The following is a 17,983-nucleotide window of genomic DNA, read 5'->3' as shown; positions in this document are numbered from 1 at the left end:
AAGGGGGAACATTTTGGGACAAATTAATAGCTTTTTATCAATACATGATAGAATTGTACACACACACATATATATATATATATATATATATATATATATATATATATATATATATATATATATACCATATGTGTGTGTGTAAAAGAATATTTTATTTATATATATATATTCTTTATTTTATTTATATATATAAATATGTATATTGTTTTATTACATCCAGTAATTGAAAAAAAATTCTAATTGTCAGATTACCTTCTTCCATATAATTGTCAGATTATCATTTAGGATGGGCTACCTAGTACATCAAGTTGAACCGTCTGTATAAAAGTCTGATACGCTCGAGTATTTTAAGGTTGCATTTTTACATCTTCAAAAATGTGTCATGACTTTTGGTCACGTCCAAATCGAATAGCACACTTTTTTGAGTTCACTTCCTTCAGAATATCTGAAACGCTTGAATAATTTTTTTCCCAAATCTTTTTACGACGTTGCGCTCACTAATCGTCAGATTGATATCCGTCGGTTATCAGAAATACAGGTTATACACTATGAATGTCTGACACGCTCAAATATTTCCATGTGACTGTTTTTTCTTACATTTTTGAAAATGTATACATGCTTACTTTCCCACTAAAATGGCAAACTTAACATAAACTTATTTTAGGACCTAATATTCACAATCCATTAGGTCCCCATGACGCTTTAGTAACTGCAATTTAGCATCCCAGACTCCCCTACTACTATAAACTAAAAATTATGTATTTAACAAAATATAAAATTTCAAAACACTTGTGTACTGTGTGTCGGAAAGTAGGATGTTGAAGGATTGAAAGAAGGTAATAATAGTATCCGATTATAAGAAGGAAAGTAGGAGTTGCCAAAACTATAAGAGAATAAAATTAAAGTTCCAGTAAGGAAAGTTGTATGACAGGATTGCATTTGTAAAATGGAAAAAAATGAGGTTTTAAAGAAGAATTGGGTTAAGATGAATGAATTACTGGAGCTGAGAAGTGAAATAAAAGAAGAAAGTGCACTATTCCCTCCCTCCTCTATCTAATTATGCATCAGATTAATTTTCTGCAATGTTCATCAGTGAAACTTGTTCTTACGGACTGCCTAAAGTATATAATTTTGTTAGTGTAAAATTTGTTAAGTGTCTACTATATATCTACAGAAAAGAAGCCAACTTATGCAAGAGTTAAGTTCTGAAATGCACTTCCGAAGGACTTAAGGATAGCCAAACGATTTTAGTTAGAAACTCTACTAAAACTGGGTGCTGGAGCACCCATTCTACCAACTTGGTGAATATTTTGAATAGTCTGACAATACTTAAATATTGAATTTTAACAATATACTTTTATAATCATTGTTATCTCTATGATGATGTATAAAGGAGTGTCAATATACAAGATATATATTTGTGTAAACTCTATCCAACCTACAGTGAGTTACTGCTATGTCAAGGTTTTGGGCTGAAATGGATTGTTGGTATATTTGACATCAAAGATTGTATAGTTTTCCAAATTACTACCCAGAACTATTGAAATCAAGTTTTGGAGATATCATAACTTTCATTAAGATACTGTATTTGATAATAATTCGAATAAGTTTGAAGTCTACCAATGGTTGCAAATACATTTCATGAACATCCATCAAATAATTTCTTTGTAGAAAAAGGATAAGTAGAAGTTGTATGGGTTTTGTGAAACTGGCATTTATTAAAAGTGCACAGTATAAAAGTGACTTCTGTTTTAAGTCTTTGTTAGATTTTGTTTTTCAATTAAGTATAGTATTATGAAAAAGAGACACCGAACCAAGCAAATAAAATCAGGACTTGGGAGTTCTTTTATTGAAGAATCAGATATGGTAATAGGTTATATAGTTAGATCAAAATATTCTTACAGGAAACATGAGTGTAACTTTAAATGTGGGAAGCGCAAAAATTGAAAATAGATTTTTGTCATTACAGCATGCGATAAATACAAAATCCCTATCAATATGCACTGTCACTTTTGAGATACAATGATCAGCCCATGTGTGAGTGTGTGGCACTTGAAATATGTATGTAAGGTTAAGCATATACTTGGATACTGGGACAATGAACCTAGAGCAGATAGCAATAATGTGAGATGATAATCCTGAAGAACAGCATTGGATTACCTAGAAGAGACAAAATAATAGTCATTAGAAGAAGAAACGGATGAACCAATATTTGAAAGGATTAAAAGGGATCTGCTGAGGTGTTGGCATCAGGGGCGTATCAACAGGGGGAAAATGGGTCCGGTCCCCTCCTAAGAGCATTTTATTTCAGAAATCAATCCCCTATTAGTTTATTTTTTACTAAAACTAACATTTATGTTGGAACTTTGAAATCAAATATATAAATTCTAACTTTATAATTATTTTAATTTACAAAATATACAACACTGCAGATAAAATTCAATTTAGTTCGAAACGCATTATTTCACCGTGACGTAGAACTTACAAAAGTGAGGTTAGTTAGTCCTTACTATTTCATGTGGCTTCTTCCTGTACTCTGTACTTTCAGTAACCGATTGCAAAATGTACTCTGTACTTTCAGTAACCGAGTGCAAAATGTACTCGTACTGATGTAAAATCATATGTTACAGAGTACTCCTAAAATGTTCTAGTTACTGTTACTGCTAAACGAGTCCGAGTACTTTTTACCAGGAAAGGGCGGTAAATGTGTAAAGTATCTGCATTGTAAAAGTAATCTGCACCAGGTACTTTCGGTTTGCGATGACTTGTACTCTTAGAACGACGAGTACCTGGTACAAAGTATCTTTTGGAGTAGTCCCGATGTGACCAGTTGTTACAGTAGTGAGTATGTTGCCAAGCTCTGAGCTGTGTTAGTTTGTTGCCATTCGTTTTTACAAGGAGACAACACCACCCTGGACAGTGTGACGATTTGCACGTTAAAACGAGCAGTTACCAGTTGTGGTAACTTAATAAATCGTGCTCAATTTTAATAGTGGTTTACATAGATGCTCAACGGCTAAGAGTTCCATGATGTGACCAATGCAGTATTTTGAGGATTGTCCAGTCAAGATTAAACGTTAAGATGGTATTTTGTTAACAACTTTATTCCCATACTATATCATGTGTAAATCATTAATCATTATTGAATAACAAGTTTCCGAGTTATGAATGTTAAAAGTTGCAGTTTTGTTGAAAAGTGCCAAAACACTGGTATTTTTCTCATCATTGTTATATCATGGAAGTATCAATAGTTAGTAAACAGTTTTATATGTAAAACTGAGAAAGCTAAATTTTGATATAATTCCCGTTATTGGAGCTCCATTAGTTTGGAAACCGAGAGTAGACATCAAGACTCAGCTTTGGTCTTGATTTGTGATTTAAAACTTATCTATTTTGTTAATGTTATGATTAAATTTTGCTTTATTTAACAAGAGTCTGACGTAATTAAAGCAATAGATTTTATATTTTTTTCTTGATTTTTATTATTTTATTAATAGTTTGACATACAAAACACGTATATGTAAATTTGCTAATCCTCTCAATTAAATTTTACAACGTTATATGGCACAAGGTTGATTTTTCCATTTTTGATTCTTATACCAGTATAACTTTTAAAATATTGAGTTCTTGCTCCATATTTTATGGATTTCTACTCTTTACTCCCTTTAGTAGTTATGAATAAAATTAAGCTAACCTACAGGATTCTATTTGTAATGTCAAGCTCCTACTTAGGTAGGATAAAGGTGTTGCAAGCGCTCCTTGGTGAGGCTGGTGCAAACTGTGGGCTAAAAGCGTTTGATCAAATGTGGCAAGGCAAATAATAGACGACAAAAAAGCTGATGAGATAATCTAAAATGCCAGGGTAGCAGCAAGAACTAAGAAGAGGAAGTTGGAACACTAATAATAATAAGGGTTTCATTAGCCTGGAACTGATGATCTTGTCTGAACAAACACAATAGTTCCTCTTTTGGCTTGATTTCCTAAAAACTTCCAAATTTCAACTTTAGGTAGTTTTTTTTTTTTTTTTTTTTTTTTTTTTCCAAAAAGTGCTTAATTTTTACCATATATTTCAACCTCCTGTGTATGATATACCTGAATTTATTCAATGATAATCATTAAAAAAATATAATTTTAAAAATATTAAAGTTATTTTTTTATAATGTTATTTTTATTCATACATTAGGTTAAATGAGACAGCAGATTTCCCTTAAACAAACTTCATATAAACTAATTTTGTTTCAGAAGATTTTAATTATTCCAATATAAGCTTACTGGTGATTGGTGGTAGAGTGATTTTACTGCAAACTTTATACATTCTGACCCTCCACTTTATAACCATTTTATGACCTAATACGTCAAAGATCTCCCGGGGGGTGCTCCTGGTCCCCCTACTGGTCTGGGGGTGTTTCCATACCCCTGACTCAACGTGTAGCGGACACCCCCCAAAGAATATTTCTGGGTGCGTCACTGGTTAGCACCTGTGAAGGAAGGTGCAGGAACGTTGGTTCTTTTCTCATGTAAAACAGGGTGACAGGAGGCCAAGAGGAAAACTTAAGATCATTTAGTGAAGGTGATGAAAGAAGGTGTGGAGAGAAGAAAAGAGGTCTGGGTGACAGTGTGGAAGAGAGAAAAGAAGGTAAGACATAAACACTTCATGTTAAACATATCAATCAATCAGAGTACTTTATTCATATACATCAAATACAGAATAGGCGTCAGGAGTAGGAATAACTGTGTAATATTAATGAAGTTTTGAGTGTGGTGGTGGTCAACTGTGTGGGGATGGGTTGTCATGGAACTGGAACATGGCAGAAGATCTCCAATAATTGATGAATTCTCCAACTGAGTAGAATGGTCTCTCTGCAAGCTAAGCCGATAGACGCTGTCTTGTACTGCTTACATTAGGGCCTTTAATTGTCTCTGGTAGTAGGTTCAGAAACTTCACTCCGATGTAGGAAGGCTTTTCTTCAAAGAGTGAAAGATGGTGTACTGGTAGTAGGGTGAAATTCATTATTCATTGATATGATTCATATTCGATGATACTGGAAACTGTGTTGAAGTTTATTATAAAACATGACCTCAATTTAATTTATAAACTTTAAATGTGCTTTAAGAAGGCAATAAATATTAAATTCTGTTTTCAATTACTGGCTATTCTTTATCAATCCTATTATATCTCTTGTTAACTCGTAGTTTGGGTATTGCAGATTTGTTACGAGATTAAAATGATCCGTCTCTCCTTTTATTTCTACCAATTTTGTTCTGATCCATGGATTCTTCTTCTCTATCACCTACAAACATAAACAGTTTGCAAATAACAGATTCTATGATGATTAATAAGAAATTCACAATAGTTATATTTTATTCATAAAAATATACAAAACAATTTCATGAACTACTAGTATAAGTATAAAGGTATAAATTGAATTATTTTCTTTAACTTGGTTATTTACATCTCTACTCAACTCAAAAAATTTGTATATACATTAACAAGTGATAACATAATGTAGTAGGATCCAGTACTATGTGGGGTCTGAAGCCATATTACATGTAGTTTATAGTTAAAACCTTCACTGTGGCGTTATTTGGAGGAATAAAAGAGCACAACAATACAAATAAAACAGTTATTTTCATTTTACTGTTTTGTTTATTATTTAGGAAACTGTACTAATTAAAATGGTAAAGAAGTGTCCAACAAAATGACCAATTAAAATAAATATTTGTCCATGACTCAGTCTAGCATCAGTGTAAAATAAAACTCTGTTTAATGCCGAACGCGTTTTATAGCGTGAATGAGAATGATGTGCAACTGGGATACTGCACAATCGGAAGAAATACTTCCGATTTTAGGTGGAAAAAAATGTGCGATGAATGGAGCAGATTGAGCGTCAAACGTGTGTATAAATGAGAGTTCGACGTGGCACGTGTGTCAAAATTGTTAGATACTTGACGTTACAAATGTACAGACTTTTTGTCTACGTAATAAATATTTGACTATAAAATAAATTACAAAAAATATCAAATGAAAAAGTCTTAGACTATGGTACTTGAATTATGTACTTTCTAAATTACCTTTCTATACTCAATAGACTGTCGATGGAAGGATGGAGGGTCTTGTCTTGCATAAGATAAAAGTACTGAAAAGCTCCGTAGCAACTGTAGATCTCCATGTTTAAACATTGGACTTTGTCTGATTGCAGTCTCTCTAGAACAGAAATAATTTGAATAAAAAGCTGGACTCAAATACATTACATTTATGATTATTGCTATTGAAATACTCTCAAATTGTTGTTTAATAACATGTTTCAAAACATTTCCATGCTTTACCAAACAATGTATGGAAGAGAGTAGAAATGAATTGAACTGAAAATATCTTTATTCAAAAAAACTATAAGATTACTATTTGTTATTTATTTTTTTAATTCAGAATACACACAAATTACTAAGTGGCTTTTACATTATTAGGTGGTCTTATTACTAAGATAGTTATTCAGGATAGCCATCCAACAGGAAAATGTGGAATAAGCCGGAAATCTCCCCATAGAACAGGGAAAATCTCAATGTTATTTTTAGGCTACCTCTATGTTAAGTAGCCAGATGGGAAGTTCAATTCTATATTTTCATCAGAATTTCTTTAAACTTTAATGCTCATTTATAAGTATTCAGGTTTTCACTAACCGTTGATTTAGCAATTACCAACAAACCAAAATTACCTTAATTAGTTATAACAGGGTTAATATTAACTAACCTTTATAGCCCAAGTGCCACAGAGAAGGTGAGGGTTGCATAGGAAATATTCTCAGAATGGTTTCTGACCCCTCTGGTAGTTTATATTTTAAATCACCTTCTCTATAGCTTCTAGACTATAATATGGCAGTGATAATCCTCAGCATTAGCCATAATGGCCAGTGCCATGAACATTGGAACTTACAGGGTGAGTCTGAGATTTTCGTTGAATGAAGTCTCCATGAGAGGAGTAACATCGAAGATGCCACTGATAAGAACCATTCCCCTTACCATCCTTCTTAGACAAGGCTCCAGAGAGTTGAACCAATCAGGCTCCAGCAGTGAGGCTGCGAGATGTGCTCCTGAGGAATGTCCTCCAAACCAGACGTCCCTGTCACACGGTAGTGTTAAGTGTATGCATTTTAAATTTTTTTCTTGGTGAGCGGTAGATTACTTTGAAAACTATAAATAAATATAGAAATTAAAATAATAAATTAATTATACATTATAATATGTTTATCATTGCCCTTAAAGATTGACTATTGTTTTTCCTTGGAATGGTTTAGGTCTTCGACCAGTGGCAGCTCCAGAAGAGGAGTTTGTAAAATATTTGTATGAAAAGATTTTATAATCACTTATATCATTAGTGAATTAAAAACTTAATAAACTGAGTACAGTTCTTTTGAAGCATTTTATTTTGTTGTTGTTTTGAAATGCAAAATTACAGTTACAGATTACCTGTTACAGTAAAGATAATGTTAAACTAAAACCAAGATGGTCCCCTCCTCAGAAATTTGTTCAGGATCCGTCCTCGTCTTTGATACAAACATATATAATCAGTACAAAAACTGTCAAACTTACTTGGTCTTTTCTTCTTTCGCAATGTTCAAAATGAAAACTGCCATCTCCCTGATCTCTTGGACTATGACATCAAGAGTGACTGAAAAATTGTTCAGTTTTAGATTAATTTACAGTCTCAACTTCTAATACATTTCAAGTAACTCGTAGCTAAACAAATTTCCCCGGAGTGTTCTTAATAGACACCCCCCCATAATCCTAAATTAAATTAAATATTCGTATAAGAGCAATCCAAATTGTTTGAAATACTTTACTTAAATGTTTCACTATGAATTAGACCTATCTCATTTACTTAAATTCACGTTTATTCCATACCACACCTCTTTCAGTGTGGTATGCTCTTCAACCAGATTCATCCCCTCTTAAGGCCAAGTCTGACAGTTACATAACTGACTGACTTTGTTTTACAGTTGCAATGGTACAGGTCGAGAGATTCCATGTGGTCCTCGGCCCGACGATGCGCAGTAATCTACTGGTCATGTGGAGTGGAGAGGGAAGTCACGAGCTCAGTCTGTGAGCCGGCTCCTCTCCTTGCTAGCCGCGGTTCCCCTCTCGCGCATCTAGGAGACCACATTAAATCTCTCGGCCTGTAACTAGACTATCGTTTTTAAACAATCATCCATTCTATAGTTACTTTTTGTAAACTACTTTGAATTGAAGATTATGTGAAAGATGTCATTTAAGATGAAATTTGAATTCAAGTGACAAATAATGGACATTTCAGTAATTATCAGTTACATATAGTCCTACCGTTGGGTGCCAGGTCATAGCCAACTATGGCGCTTTTGATACCAGCTTCTCTCAAAGGAATTACTGGATACGCTGAAATATCCTTTGACAAACGCTGCCAGAAACCACCGTGTATGTATACAAAAATTGGTGCACCTGAAACAGTTATTTGTTAGTATTCAAGAAATAAGTTTTTTAACAGTGTAAAATAAAATGGATCTCAATAGGAAAGGATTACAATATGAACACATTTGTTGTGTGAAGCAGAGAGAGAGGTCCACTAGCGGAATTGAGTGCAAGCTATAGTTTGACTCAACCACTCAAACAACACAACTTAGTTACATTATTTGTGCATATTTTGCTATGGTCTGAGTTTCCAGCATGTTCGGTCTACAGGTGACATCTAAATGACTCTTATGACTATGTGCAGTAGTTGTCTCGATGTTTTATTGACAATGACATCGATATGTACAATGGGCTGGAGACTCTACCACTTGTGTTTGGAGCGCTAAAATATTTTTTTTTAATTTATTAAGATTCCCTTTTCAAAAAAATATTGATTTAGGTTACTTATTCTACCCTTGATGAGTTTATGAATTGGACGAACCGGATAATTGCATTGTACTTAACATTGAGTTGTACTACAGTGTGTTTAAAAAATTTGTAATCTTTATCAGTAATAAATGAGTATTATTGAGTAAATTCAATTTTAAGGATCTTTGTTTAATTTCTCACAAAATTAAAAAATTTAGAGCATGAAACTATATTTTATATCAGCGGTTCTCAAACTTTTTACTTCGAGCCCCCATGCATAAATAAACGAGTATCATTGAGTAAATTCAATTTTAAGGATCTTCGTTTAATTTCACACAAAATTTAAAAAATGAGAGCATGAAACTTTATTTTATATCAGCAGTTCTCAAACTTTTTACTTCCAGTCCCCATGCATAATCCAGCTGGTAGCCGAACCCCCTTACATGTAAGCGTACTATATAAGTGAGTCGCTATTGAAATTTTACAGTCAGTGGTGCCTGTGGGTTGCGTGTGGTCAGGTGGTGTGAATTGTTAAATGAGTGAGTTTAAAAAGAGTATAATAACTTTTCTATTGTATCAATAATAGGATTTAGTAACTGAGTATATTTAAGTTTTGATTTATTTTGTTTTATATTAATGTTGTTTTAAGATAATTAATATTAATTTCTCATCTGTTTAGTATATTATTGTTTAGTTTGTAAGAAAGTAACTGAACATATTTAAACTATAATGTATTTCTTTTATATTAATGTAATGTAATAAATAGTGTATAGAGCTTAGTTTAATTTACTAAATTTGTTTATATTCTTTAGTTTGTAATTTTTATTAATTTCGTTTATACAAGGGTGTATAATATTTCGAGGTTGAGTGGAAGAGAGGGCTAAAATAGCCATAATTCCAGCTAGAAATAGTCATTTTACATTTTATTTCATTACCGGTACGCTATGCCATTGGCTGTGTGTAAACAATTTTAGTAAGGCTACGCATCTATTAAGGTGTAAACTATATACAAAAACAGCAAATCTAACATGTCTATTCATGTATTTAACTGATTTTTAACAAACATATTAATACACTATGACAGCATGTAAGCATGAAACATTTTTATACCTGGAGGTAAATCAGTACCATAGAGATCAAGAAGTTGCTCCTTTCTGTAGCCATAGCGTAGATTCAATCTGTGTGGTACTGTTTCACGGGCAATGTTACTGGCTGGAACATGTCACATTGAGGTAAATCAGTAGTATCATAGAGATCAAGAAGTTATTCCCTTCTGAAGCCATAGCGCGTAGATTCAATCTGTGTGGCACTGTTTCAAGGGCAATGTTACTGGCTGGAACATGTTACATTGAGGTAAATCAGTAGTATCATAGAGATCAAGAAGTTATTCCCTTCTGAAGCCATAGCGCGTAGATTCAATCTGTGTGGCACTGTTTCAAGGGCAATGTTACTGGCTGGAACATGTTACATTGAGGTAAATCAGTAGTATCATAGAGATCAAGAAGTTGCTCCTTTCTGTAGCCATAGCGTAGATTCAATCTGTGTGGCACTGTTTCAAGGGCAATGTTACTGGCTGGAACATGTTACATTGAGGTAAATCAGTAGTATCATAGAGATCAAGAAGTTATTCCCTTCTGAAGCCATAGCGCGTAGATTCAATCTGTGTGGCACTGTTTCAAGGGCAATGTTACTGGCTGGAACATGTTACATTGAGGTAAATCAGTACCATAGAGATCAAGAAGTTGTTTATTTCTGTAGGCATAGTACAGGTTCAATCCGTAATGTACTCCTTCAAGGTTTCTGTCTAGAATATGTTACAGTACTGACTTGGTTACATGGACTTGCTTTTTCTTAATTAAGCTGCAGAGGTTTTCCTTAACTAATTATTTAGGAAACTTCTGCCAGCTTCAGGAACCAACATGATCTCACTGTGTTTGTTGTTTTCAACATTTGACTTTGGGAATTCCATTACAAACTTAAAGGATAATACATATATATTTTATAATTTGAGATTAGGTGATTTAATTTCATATATGTCCATTTTACTCCTAGAATAAAATTTAAATATCAATTTTAAACATAATTAATTATTAAAAAATTGAAAACAAACGATTAAGTGATTATTGGCACACATTGAGATTATAATGAGTTGCATTTATGTTTTTCATTTGTTTGTTATGCAACTACCTTACTAATAATTGTTTCCCAGATTTTCCACTTGATATGTTTCTGAGAAGAAGCCTTTTAGATTTATTTGTAAAGGATAACTAAAGGACCTGCATCGATGAGTACGTTTTAGTAAGTTACCTCAATGGGATTTCCCATTGTAAACTGGGATCTTCTCATTGATAGTGGTCTACAAATGGTATGATGAATGAAATCGATACAAATAATAAATATTGTACCTCAAAATCTCTAAAAATATAAATACTTTCCTTACCTGTAATACCATTACCCAACACATAGTTGACGATTCCAACATGTTAATAATTTTCAAAGTGGCATGTACTTTTTAATGCGACATAAAATAACCAGAGGGATGCCAAGGGGTGGTCCGTCCTGGGTACTAACTTCTAGAGGGGTGCCAAATCTAATTATATAAATGGCCATTACAATGAAAATAAACAATAATTATATCAAGAAATAACCATAGAGAAAATGGAAGTCCATCACTGCAGAAGGCTTAGATAGGTAGGCCTTTATGCATAATATGACGTTCAAAAGTGTCCTGTTCAGTAAGGTTGTAATGTAGTTTCTACATTTAAAATTTATATTTCGAATTTTTTTATATAAATTACATTAGATTTGGCATATTATATGGGAATAACAAGACAATTTTAACACACCAGTTTTAAATACATTAAAATACTTATTTTTAGAAAACATTTTAAATTTTGATGCCAAATCAGATCAACATTGGGTTTAGCTGTTTAAAAGAAAACTGCTGTCATATTTTATGAATGAATCGGTTGAATAGTTTACGTGAAAAAGCAAACAAAAAAAGGCTCTCTCACATTTATGATATTATTAGGATAAAGATGTTATACTGGAACAACACAGTTTGCTTACCATTAGTTGTGATGTTAATAAATTGTTGAAGAGCCTCCTCCCGTGGAACTCTAGTCACCGAACATGATGGGTTGTATTGTATCTCCTGTTGAAACATGGTTTAGAACTGTTTAGACACTCTCCACCGTATGGAACTTCCTTTTATACCGAAAGCTACTACTACTCTACATTAATAGACTTTTAATACATTCAATACTCTTGGCCCATTTTAGTGTTAACCATGTTTTAGGTTACTTCACCTAAAGAAAAAAGAGTATATATATAAAGGGTCCTATTAACAAAAATTATTCAAATCAAATCATTTAATTAAGGTGTTAACTTTAAAACTGAAATGTGTTTAATATCTTTTTTATTCATTGCAATAAATATTAATATTAAATACTAATATTTATTAAAGGAGCTTGACCTTTAGAAATTAATTACCTCCATAGAATTATAATTTATATAACCTCATGGATCACTAATGGCCTTTGCGAGGATTTTATTAAAACAGAAAAAAGGGGAGAGTTGATACAAAGTCGATGGTACTGATAAAAAATGCTATAGTTGCAAGCAGGATTTGAATCTGATCTATATGTAACTCAGATCCAAAGTCAGGCGTCTTAGACCGCTCGGCCATCAGTACTCCCATAATTTCACACATTTCATTGATTTTATTTTGTAAATTATTTATGTACCATCATTAATTAAATCTCTATTAATTCAAAATAATTTCTCTTTCTTTTCACAAGTTATAGTTTTGTGGAAAGTGTTAAAATTAACAAGTGATACAGCTATAAAATTACAATTTCTTATTCCATACTTGGAATGATTAATTCTGAATTATTTCCAGCTACTTTCTGGAATAAGCTCATTTCCTCCCGACTCAGCCCAACAGTAGAGGAAGAAAGTGTTAACTTTTGTTATTGTGTACAATCCTATAAATAATCTTCGTTTAACAGTATAATCGACTAATTTTAATCTTTGCCCTTAAATCAATTGGCCACAGAAACAACCCCTATCCCCATTTTGTACTCTAGTAACTTCAATGTAAAGACGAGAGAAAATAAAAATGTTCTTCAACAGTAAATTTTTAGAGCTTTTAAAATTTTAATTTTAATCACAAGTATGTAGCAACGTACTTGTGCATTACAAAATACTTGTATACCTAATATAAAAACATTTATTGTAATCAGTTTTAGCTTCAGATTCTCTTTGCTAAACCACTTTAAACTCAATACATTATCTCCAAGAACTTTTCCTACTTTGAAAAAGTATTTCAATGTTTATGATATTCTTATTGTTAGTTATTCAAACTAGTTTTCTATCATGACATTTCAATTATATGAAGAATTTATGTTTATACTAATAGTAGAATTTTGCTATCACTTAATATTTCTTCACCATCACAAATTTCCTATCTTCTGATACACCATTGCTCTATTAAAATCTATGAATTTATCAAACATATTTTAATAATCTCTTGGTCCTTGAATATTGTTGAAGTTATCATTATTTTCATCCAATCTTCATATCCAGTAATTGTAAATTTAGTCACTATATGTTCATTACTTTCATTTCATGGACAAAAACCAAACTGGTTTTTTATCGATCAATTAATATATATTTAACATAATGTTTCATACATATCTTTTTAAATCATAAAACTTATTTAAAATATATATATATATATATATATATATATATATATATATATATATATATATATATATATATATATATACTTGCAATTTTAAAGAGATCGTTTAATTTTAGACAAAATTTTTTTTAATTAGTAACCATAATTGATTAATTCAGATACTCTTTTAAGTATTGCAAAAACTTTGAAATAATTATTTACTGATTAAATAAACCCTTAATTGCAATGACCAGTAAGGACACAATTGTACTGTGTATACCTCCTCTGCAATATATCTGCAAGGCATGACATTCCAAGTAGTTGTGCTCATTGGGGAAAACATAATGTTTAATATCTACAAGAGTTTGAAAACACATTAAGCTTACATCACATTAGGATAGAAAAAGATCAGCCATAGTATAACATAGATATAAAATCGAATAAGCAACAAAATTGTACAAAATAAAAGTATTTAAAAAATTGTGGTCAAAAACTTTCAACACTTTTAAGTAATTTACTTCAAAATAAATAAATAATAAATAAATAAATATATGTTTATTGCCATCTTACAAAAATGCATCAGCAAAGTCAAATATACACCTAAGTGTTATAGTCTGGAGGCAATATTATTAATCCAACATAATATAAACGTTTTTACCAAAAGTTGCCAAGAATTTCTCTCTTCCACCTATCTTCATACATAATAAATAATACAATTTCATAAATAATACAACGGAATAAACTTAGGTACTAAACAACATCCTGATCAATCCCTATTACAAACTATTTAAAATGGACTGTAAAATTGTAAATAAAACTATAACCTATAATATTAGCATCTATCTAGAAAGTTAAAGACATTAAAATATTATACAATTCAAACATTAAAATATTATACAAATAAAAATATTACAATGTTATATAATTAAAAACATTAAAATATTATACAATTAAAACGTCAAAATAAATAAATAATATTTATTGTCATTTTTCAAAGAGCATTGACAAAGTTGTGTATACATCTCATGACAGTGGAAGAAAGAAATAAGAATAAACAGGAAGAAATGGAAAACTAGAAATTCACTTCATGAATACTAAAAAACTCAGTCAGATCATAAAAAGGATTCCTCAGTAACCAAGTACACAATTTAGCTTTGAAAATGTTTGTTGGATACTTATCAACTACATTTCTTAATTTGTTATAAATCTTTTGAGAAGTTAAAATGTGACTCTGCTGTGTTTTGCTTAACCTACAGTGTTCTATTGCAATGTTGTTTTTATTTCTGGTATTGTAGCTATGTATGTTGCTGCCAAAAGTGAGAGCTGGAATATTTTTCAGGATGTATGAAACCGAGTCAAAAATATGCAAATTAATAAGTTTGCAGCTCTAGTTCAATAAAAAGTGGTTTGCAATGGTCCAATGGATTTGCTTTAGTCATTATTCTAATCACCTTCTTTTGCAGGATGAGAATGTCATTAATTCTAGTGCTATTGCCCCATATTAAAAGACCGTATCTAATTATAGATTGGAAAAAGGCATAGTAGGCAGATTTTACATAGCTTTCAGGCACACAATTCATTATTCGTTTAAGAAGAAAAATTACTCTTGATAATCTTTTGGAAATATATTCAATATGAGTGGTCCATGTTAAGTTATTGTCAATAAATAGTCCTAGAAATTTAACACAAGAAAAGAAATCATTGGTTATGTCGGATGGAGGGATTTGCCTTAAGCTGAATAAAATGTTTTGGGTTTTGGATTCATTCAATAAAAAACCATTTGACCTAAACCACAATGAGGCTTCGGTAAATGTTTTATTTACAAGGTCTTGTAGTGTGTTAAAATTTGTGTGAACATTTAAGAAAGTTGTATCATCTGCATATAATAAAGATTTTGCCTTTATAGCACTAAAACCTCTAACGATAGTTGTGTTTAAAATTTGTAATGTTCAAAAATCTTGAACTACTGAGAAATAAATTACAAAAAATGGATTACTACTTACTGGGCATAAAAGACTAGCAACATTACATGCACACAGTATTGATAATGGAAGCATGACTGCACAAACAGAACTTATCAGCAACTGCTAGACAGTTATGTAGTTACACATTGTAAAGTGCGAGTAACAGTCATCTTCTTTTACCAGTGAACTACTTACCATAAGTATATACACATATATTGTCCAGCTTGTCATTCAATTATTATTACAAACTACAAAGAAATACGATAAATGTCAACTAATATCCTTTTTATATTGGTCTCTTAATGCTTGAGTGAAATGCAGTTTGTATAATAATAATAAAAACTAGACATAGCATTAATAAAATGTTGAATTTATTATTTAAAATATTAAATAACTGTAAATACATTTTTTATCCATTTAGAACTGAAAAATCAATTTTTGGTGTTTTAATCAATATTTTTTCAACATGCAGAAACCCATACTAATATTGTTACGTACTCAGTAAATTCAATTAAAAGGCTGCATATTATTGACAGTGTAGAAAAAGGTTAGGATGTCATTACTCTAAATATATAAACCATATTTTCCATTAGCATAATGTGATGACATGTAATCCTTAGTTTTGAGCAACCACCTTTGCTTATATATAATATATACTTTAACTCTTATATACCCTTTTTACATAAAAGATTTGGAATATTTTAATTTCTATAAATACAAACTATTATCCACTAATTAAATTTGTATTAGTTTCACAGTTGCAAGAGATTGAGCAAATGTGAATTTCCGAGGTATCATGAAAGTTTGCATGTGAATTTATGGCATCAGTGTCTGTATTTATGAGATTTCAGTAATGTCTTAACTTCAAAGATCTGTGGGACTGAATCTAAGTCAGAGATCATAACCATATCTTAATGTGAATCTATTTCAAATTCTAAAAATACAAGCTATTATCAACAGATTAAATTTGTATTAGTTTTACAGATACAAGAGCTGGAGCAACTGTGAATATCTGAGGTATCATGAAGGTTTGCATGTGGATTTGTGGTATTAGTGCCTGTATTTACGAGATTTTAGTACCTTCTTAAAAGACTAGCAGGGCAGAGTTGTGAATTTGGGAAATTTTTTTGTTTACTTAGAACAAGAAGCTAAGAAACCTCTCATTGCACTTAGTCCTAAAAGAACATATGCACTTACTTCTGGAGTGTGAGTATATTTAGGATGGGAGTATATGGGACTGTAGGAAGCAGGGGCCATCTCCTGTTGAAATCCACGAGAAGGGATAGCAAGCTATATCTCAATCACATTACCTTGGAAGAAGGGAACGCCAGCTCTGTCTGAGTCTCTCCAGTCAAAGCGGTTAGGAGACGCACTCCTTCATATCCAGAATAGCTAGTCTTGGGAGCTCCACCCACTCCAATAGCTATCCTCCGCAGTACACTAGACCTATAGACTCACCCGTCCATCGATATATATAGTTTATGACCATAAGCTCTTTGCTCAGTCAAAGAGTATGCAACCCTTTCTTTGTCCGATTTTTTTTTTGGTTTTATTGAAAATGAGATACTGACCAATTTGCGTTTTCTTTTCATGAACTGTTACCTTAAGGACATCCCTGTCCCTAAATACCAACATATCCAAAAAGAGTAGATAGTTTTGAACTTAAATCTTCATTGGTTAGGTTAATGAAGGTAAAAATTCTATGTATGTGAATTAAAGATAAAATTAGTTTAGTGTCTTCATGAAGGAATATAACAAAACTATAATCTATGTATCTCTGCCACAAATATTTCACAAGTGTAAATTTATCTTCTGACGGTTCCTGAATGCTGCCACATGCATTTCGTATGCAATAAGCTCATTTCTCCAAAGCAGTTTTAGTTATCTTAAGATATGCAGTACTTAACACGTTTCTGTGCATTGACATCGCTTGGGTTCATTCTCTCCAATCTGAACTTCATGCTGTTGGCGTACCAGTCAGGTATCATGTGAACTTTTGAGTGACAATCCATTGCTGCAATTTTTAGTTACGTCTTAGGGTTTGTTTACATAGAAGAGGGTACATTTAAATCCTGGAAACATAGTGCTATTCTTTTGGTAACATATAACGATAGCCAATTTCCGAAATCCTATTACTCTTAAAATATTTTAGTTTGTAATCATATTACGTTGAAATAATAACTTGAAGAACTGTTGTTTTGTTTGTAACTGTTAATAAACTGAATCATTCATTCTTCTGAACACTCAAAATGGCCATATGAATGATTAAGGCGAATTGTACAAGTTACTCAAAGTGGCCTTGCGAACTAGAAAGGATGGAACTGCAAATAAAATACAAGTAGGCAGACAAAATATGTAACGTCACTCACATTGGTCATAACTATTCTAGAACTTTTCTGAGAAATAAATGAAGCAAAAAGGTTTGTCACAACTGAATAATATTATTTCCAGGCTGGACATAGATCTACATAATGATTAGTAAGGA

At 31.8% G+C, this 17,983-nt stretch overlaps 1 protein-coding gene across 1 annotated transcript; it reads right to left on the bottom strand.

Moving 5' to 3' along the window:
• Positions 1 to 4,657: 4,657 nt before the first annotated feature.
• Positions 4,658 to 15,894, bottom strand: LOC124360113 (kynurenine formamidase-like). The gene is made up of 8 exons (XM_046813443.1): positions 15,538 to 15,894; positions 11,917 to 12,001; positions 9,958 to 10,059; positions 8,335 to 8,469; positions 7,588 to 7,666; positions 6,932 to 7,117; positions 6,073 to 6,205; positions 4,658 to 5,291 (listed from the first exon to the last, which is right to left on the bottom strand). Exons 1-8 carry the CDS (start codon positions 15,589 to 15,591, stop codon positions 5,145 to 5,147), a joined length of 921 nt encoding a protein of 306 aa, XP_046669399.1. The 5' UTR covers positions 15,592 to 15,894; the 3' UTR covers positions 4,658 to 5,144.
• Positions 15,895 to 17,983: the final 2,089 nt, after the last annotated feature.

The sequence above is a fragment of the Homalodisca vitripennis genome, chromosome 4 (assembly GCF_021130785.1).
Source record: "Homalodisca vitripennis isolate AUS2020 chromosome 4, UT_GWSS_2.1, whole genome shotgun sequence".
NCBI lineage: Eukaryota > Metazoa > Arthropoda > Insecta > Hemiptera > Cicadellidae > Homalodisca > Homalodisca vitripennis.
The sequence above is the reverse complement of the archived record's forward strand: the minus strand, read 5'-3'. Positions and strand labels throughout refer to the sequence as shown.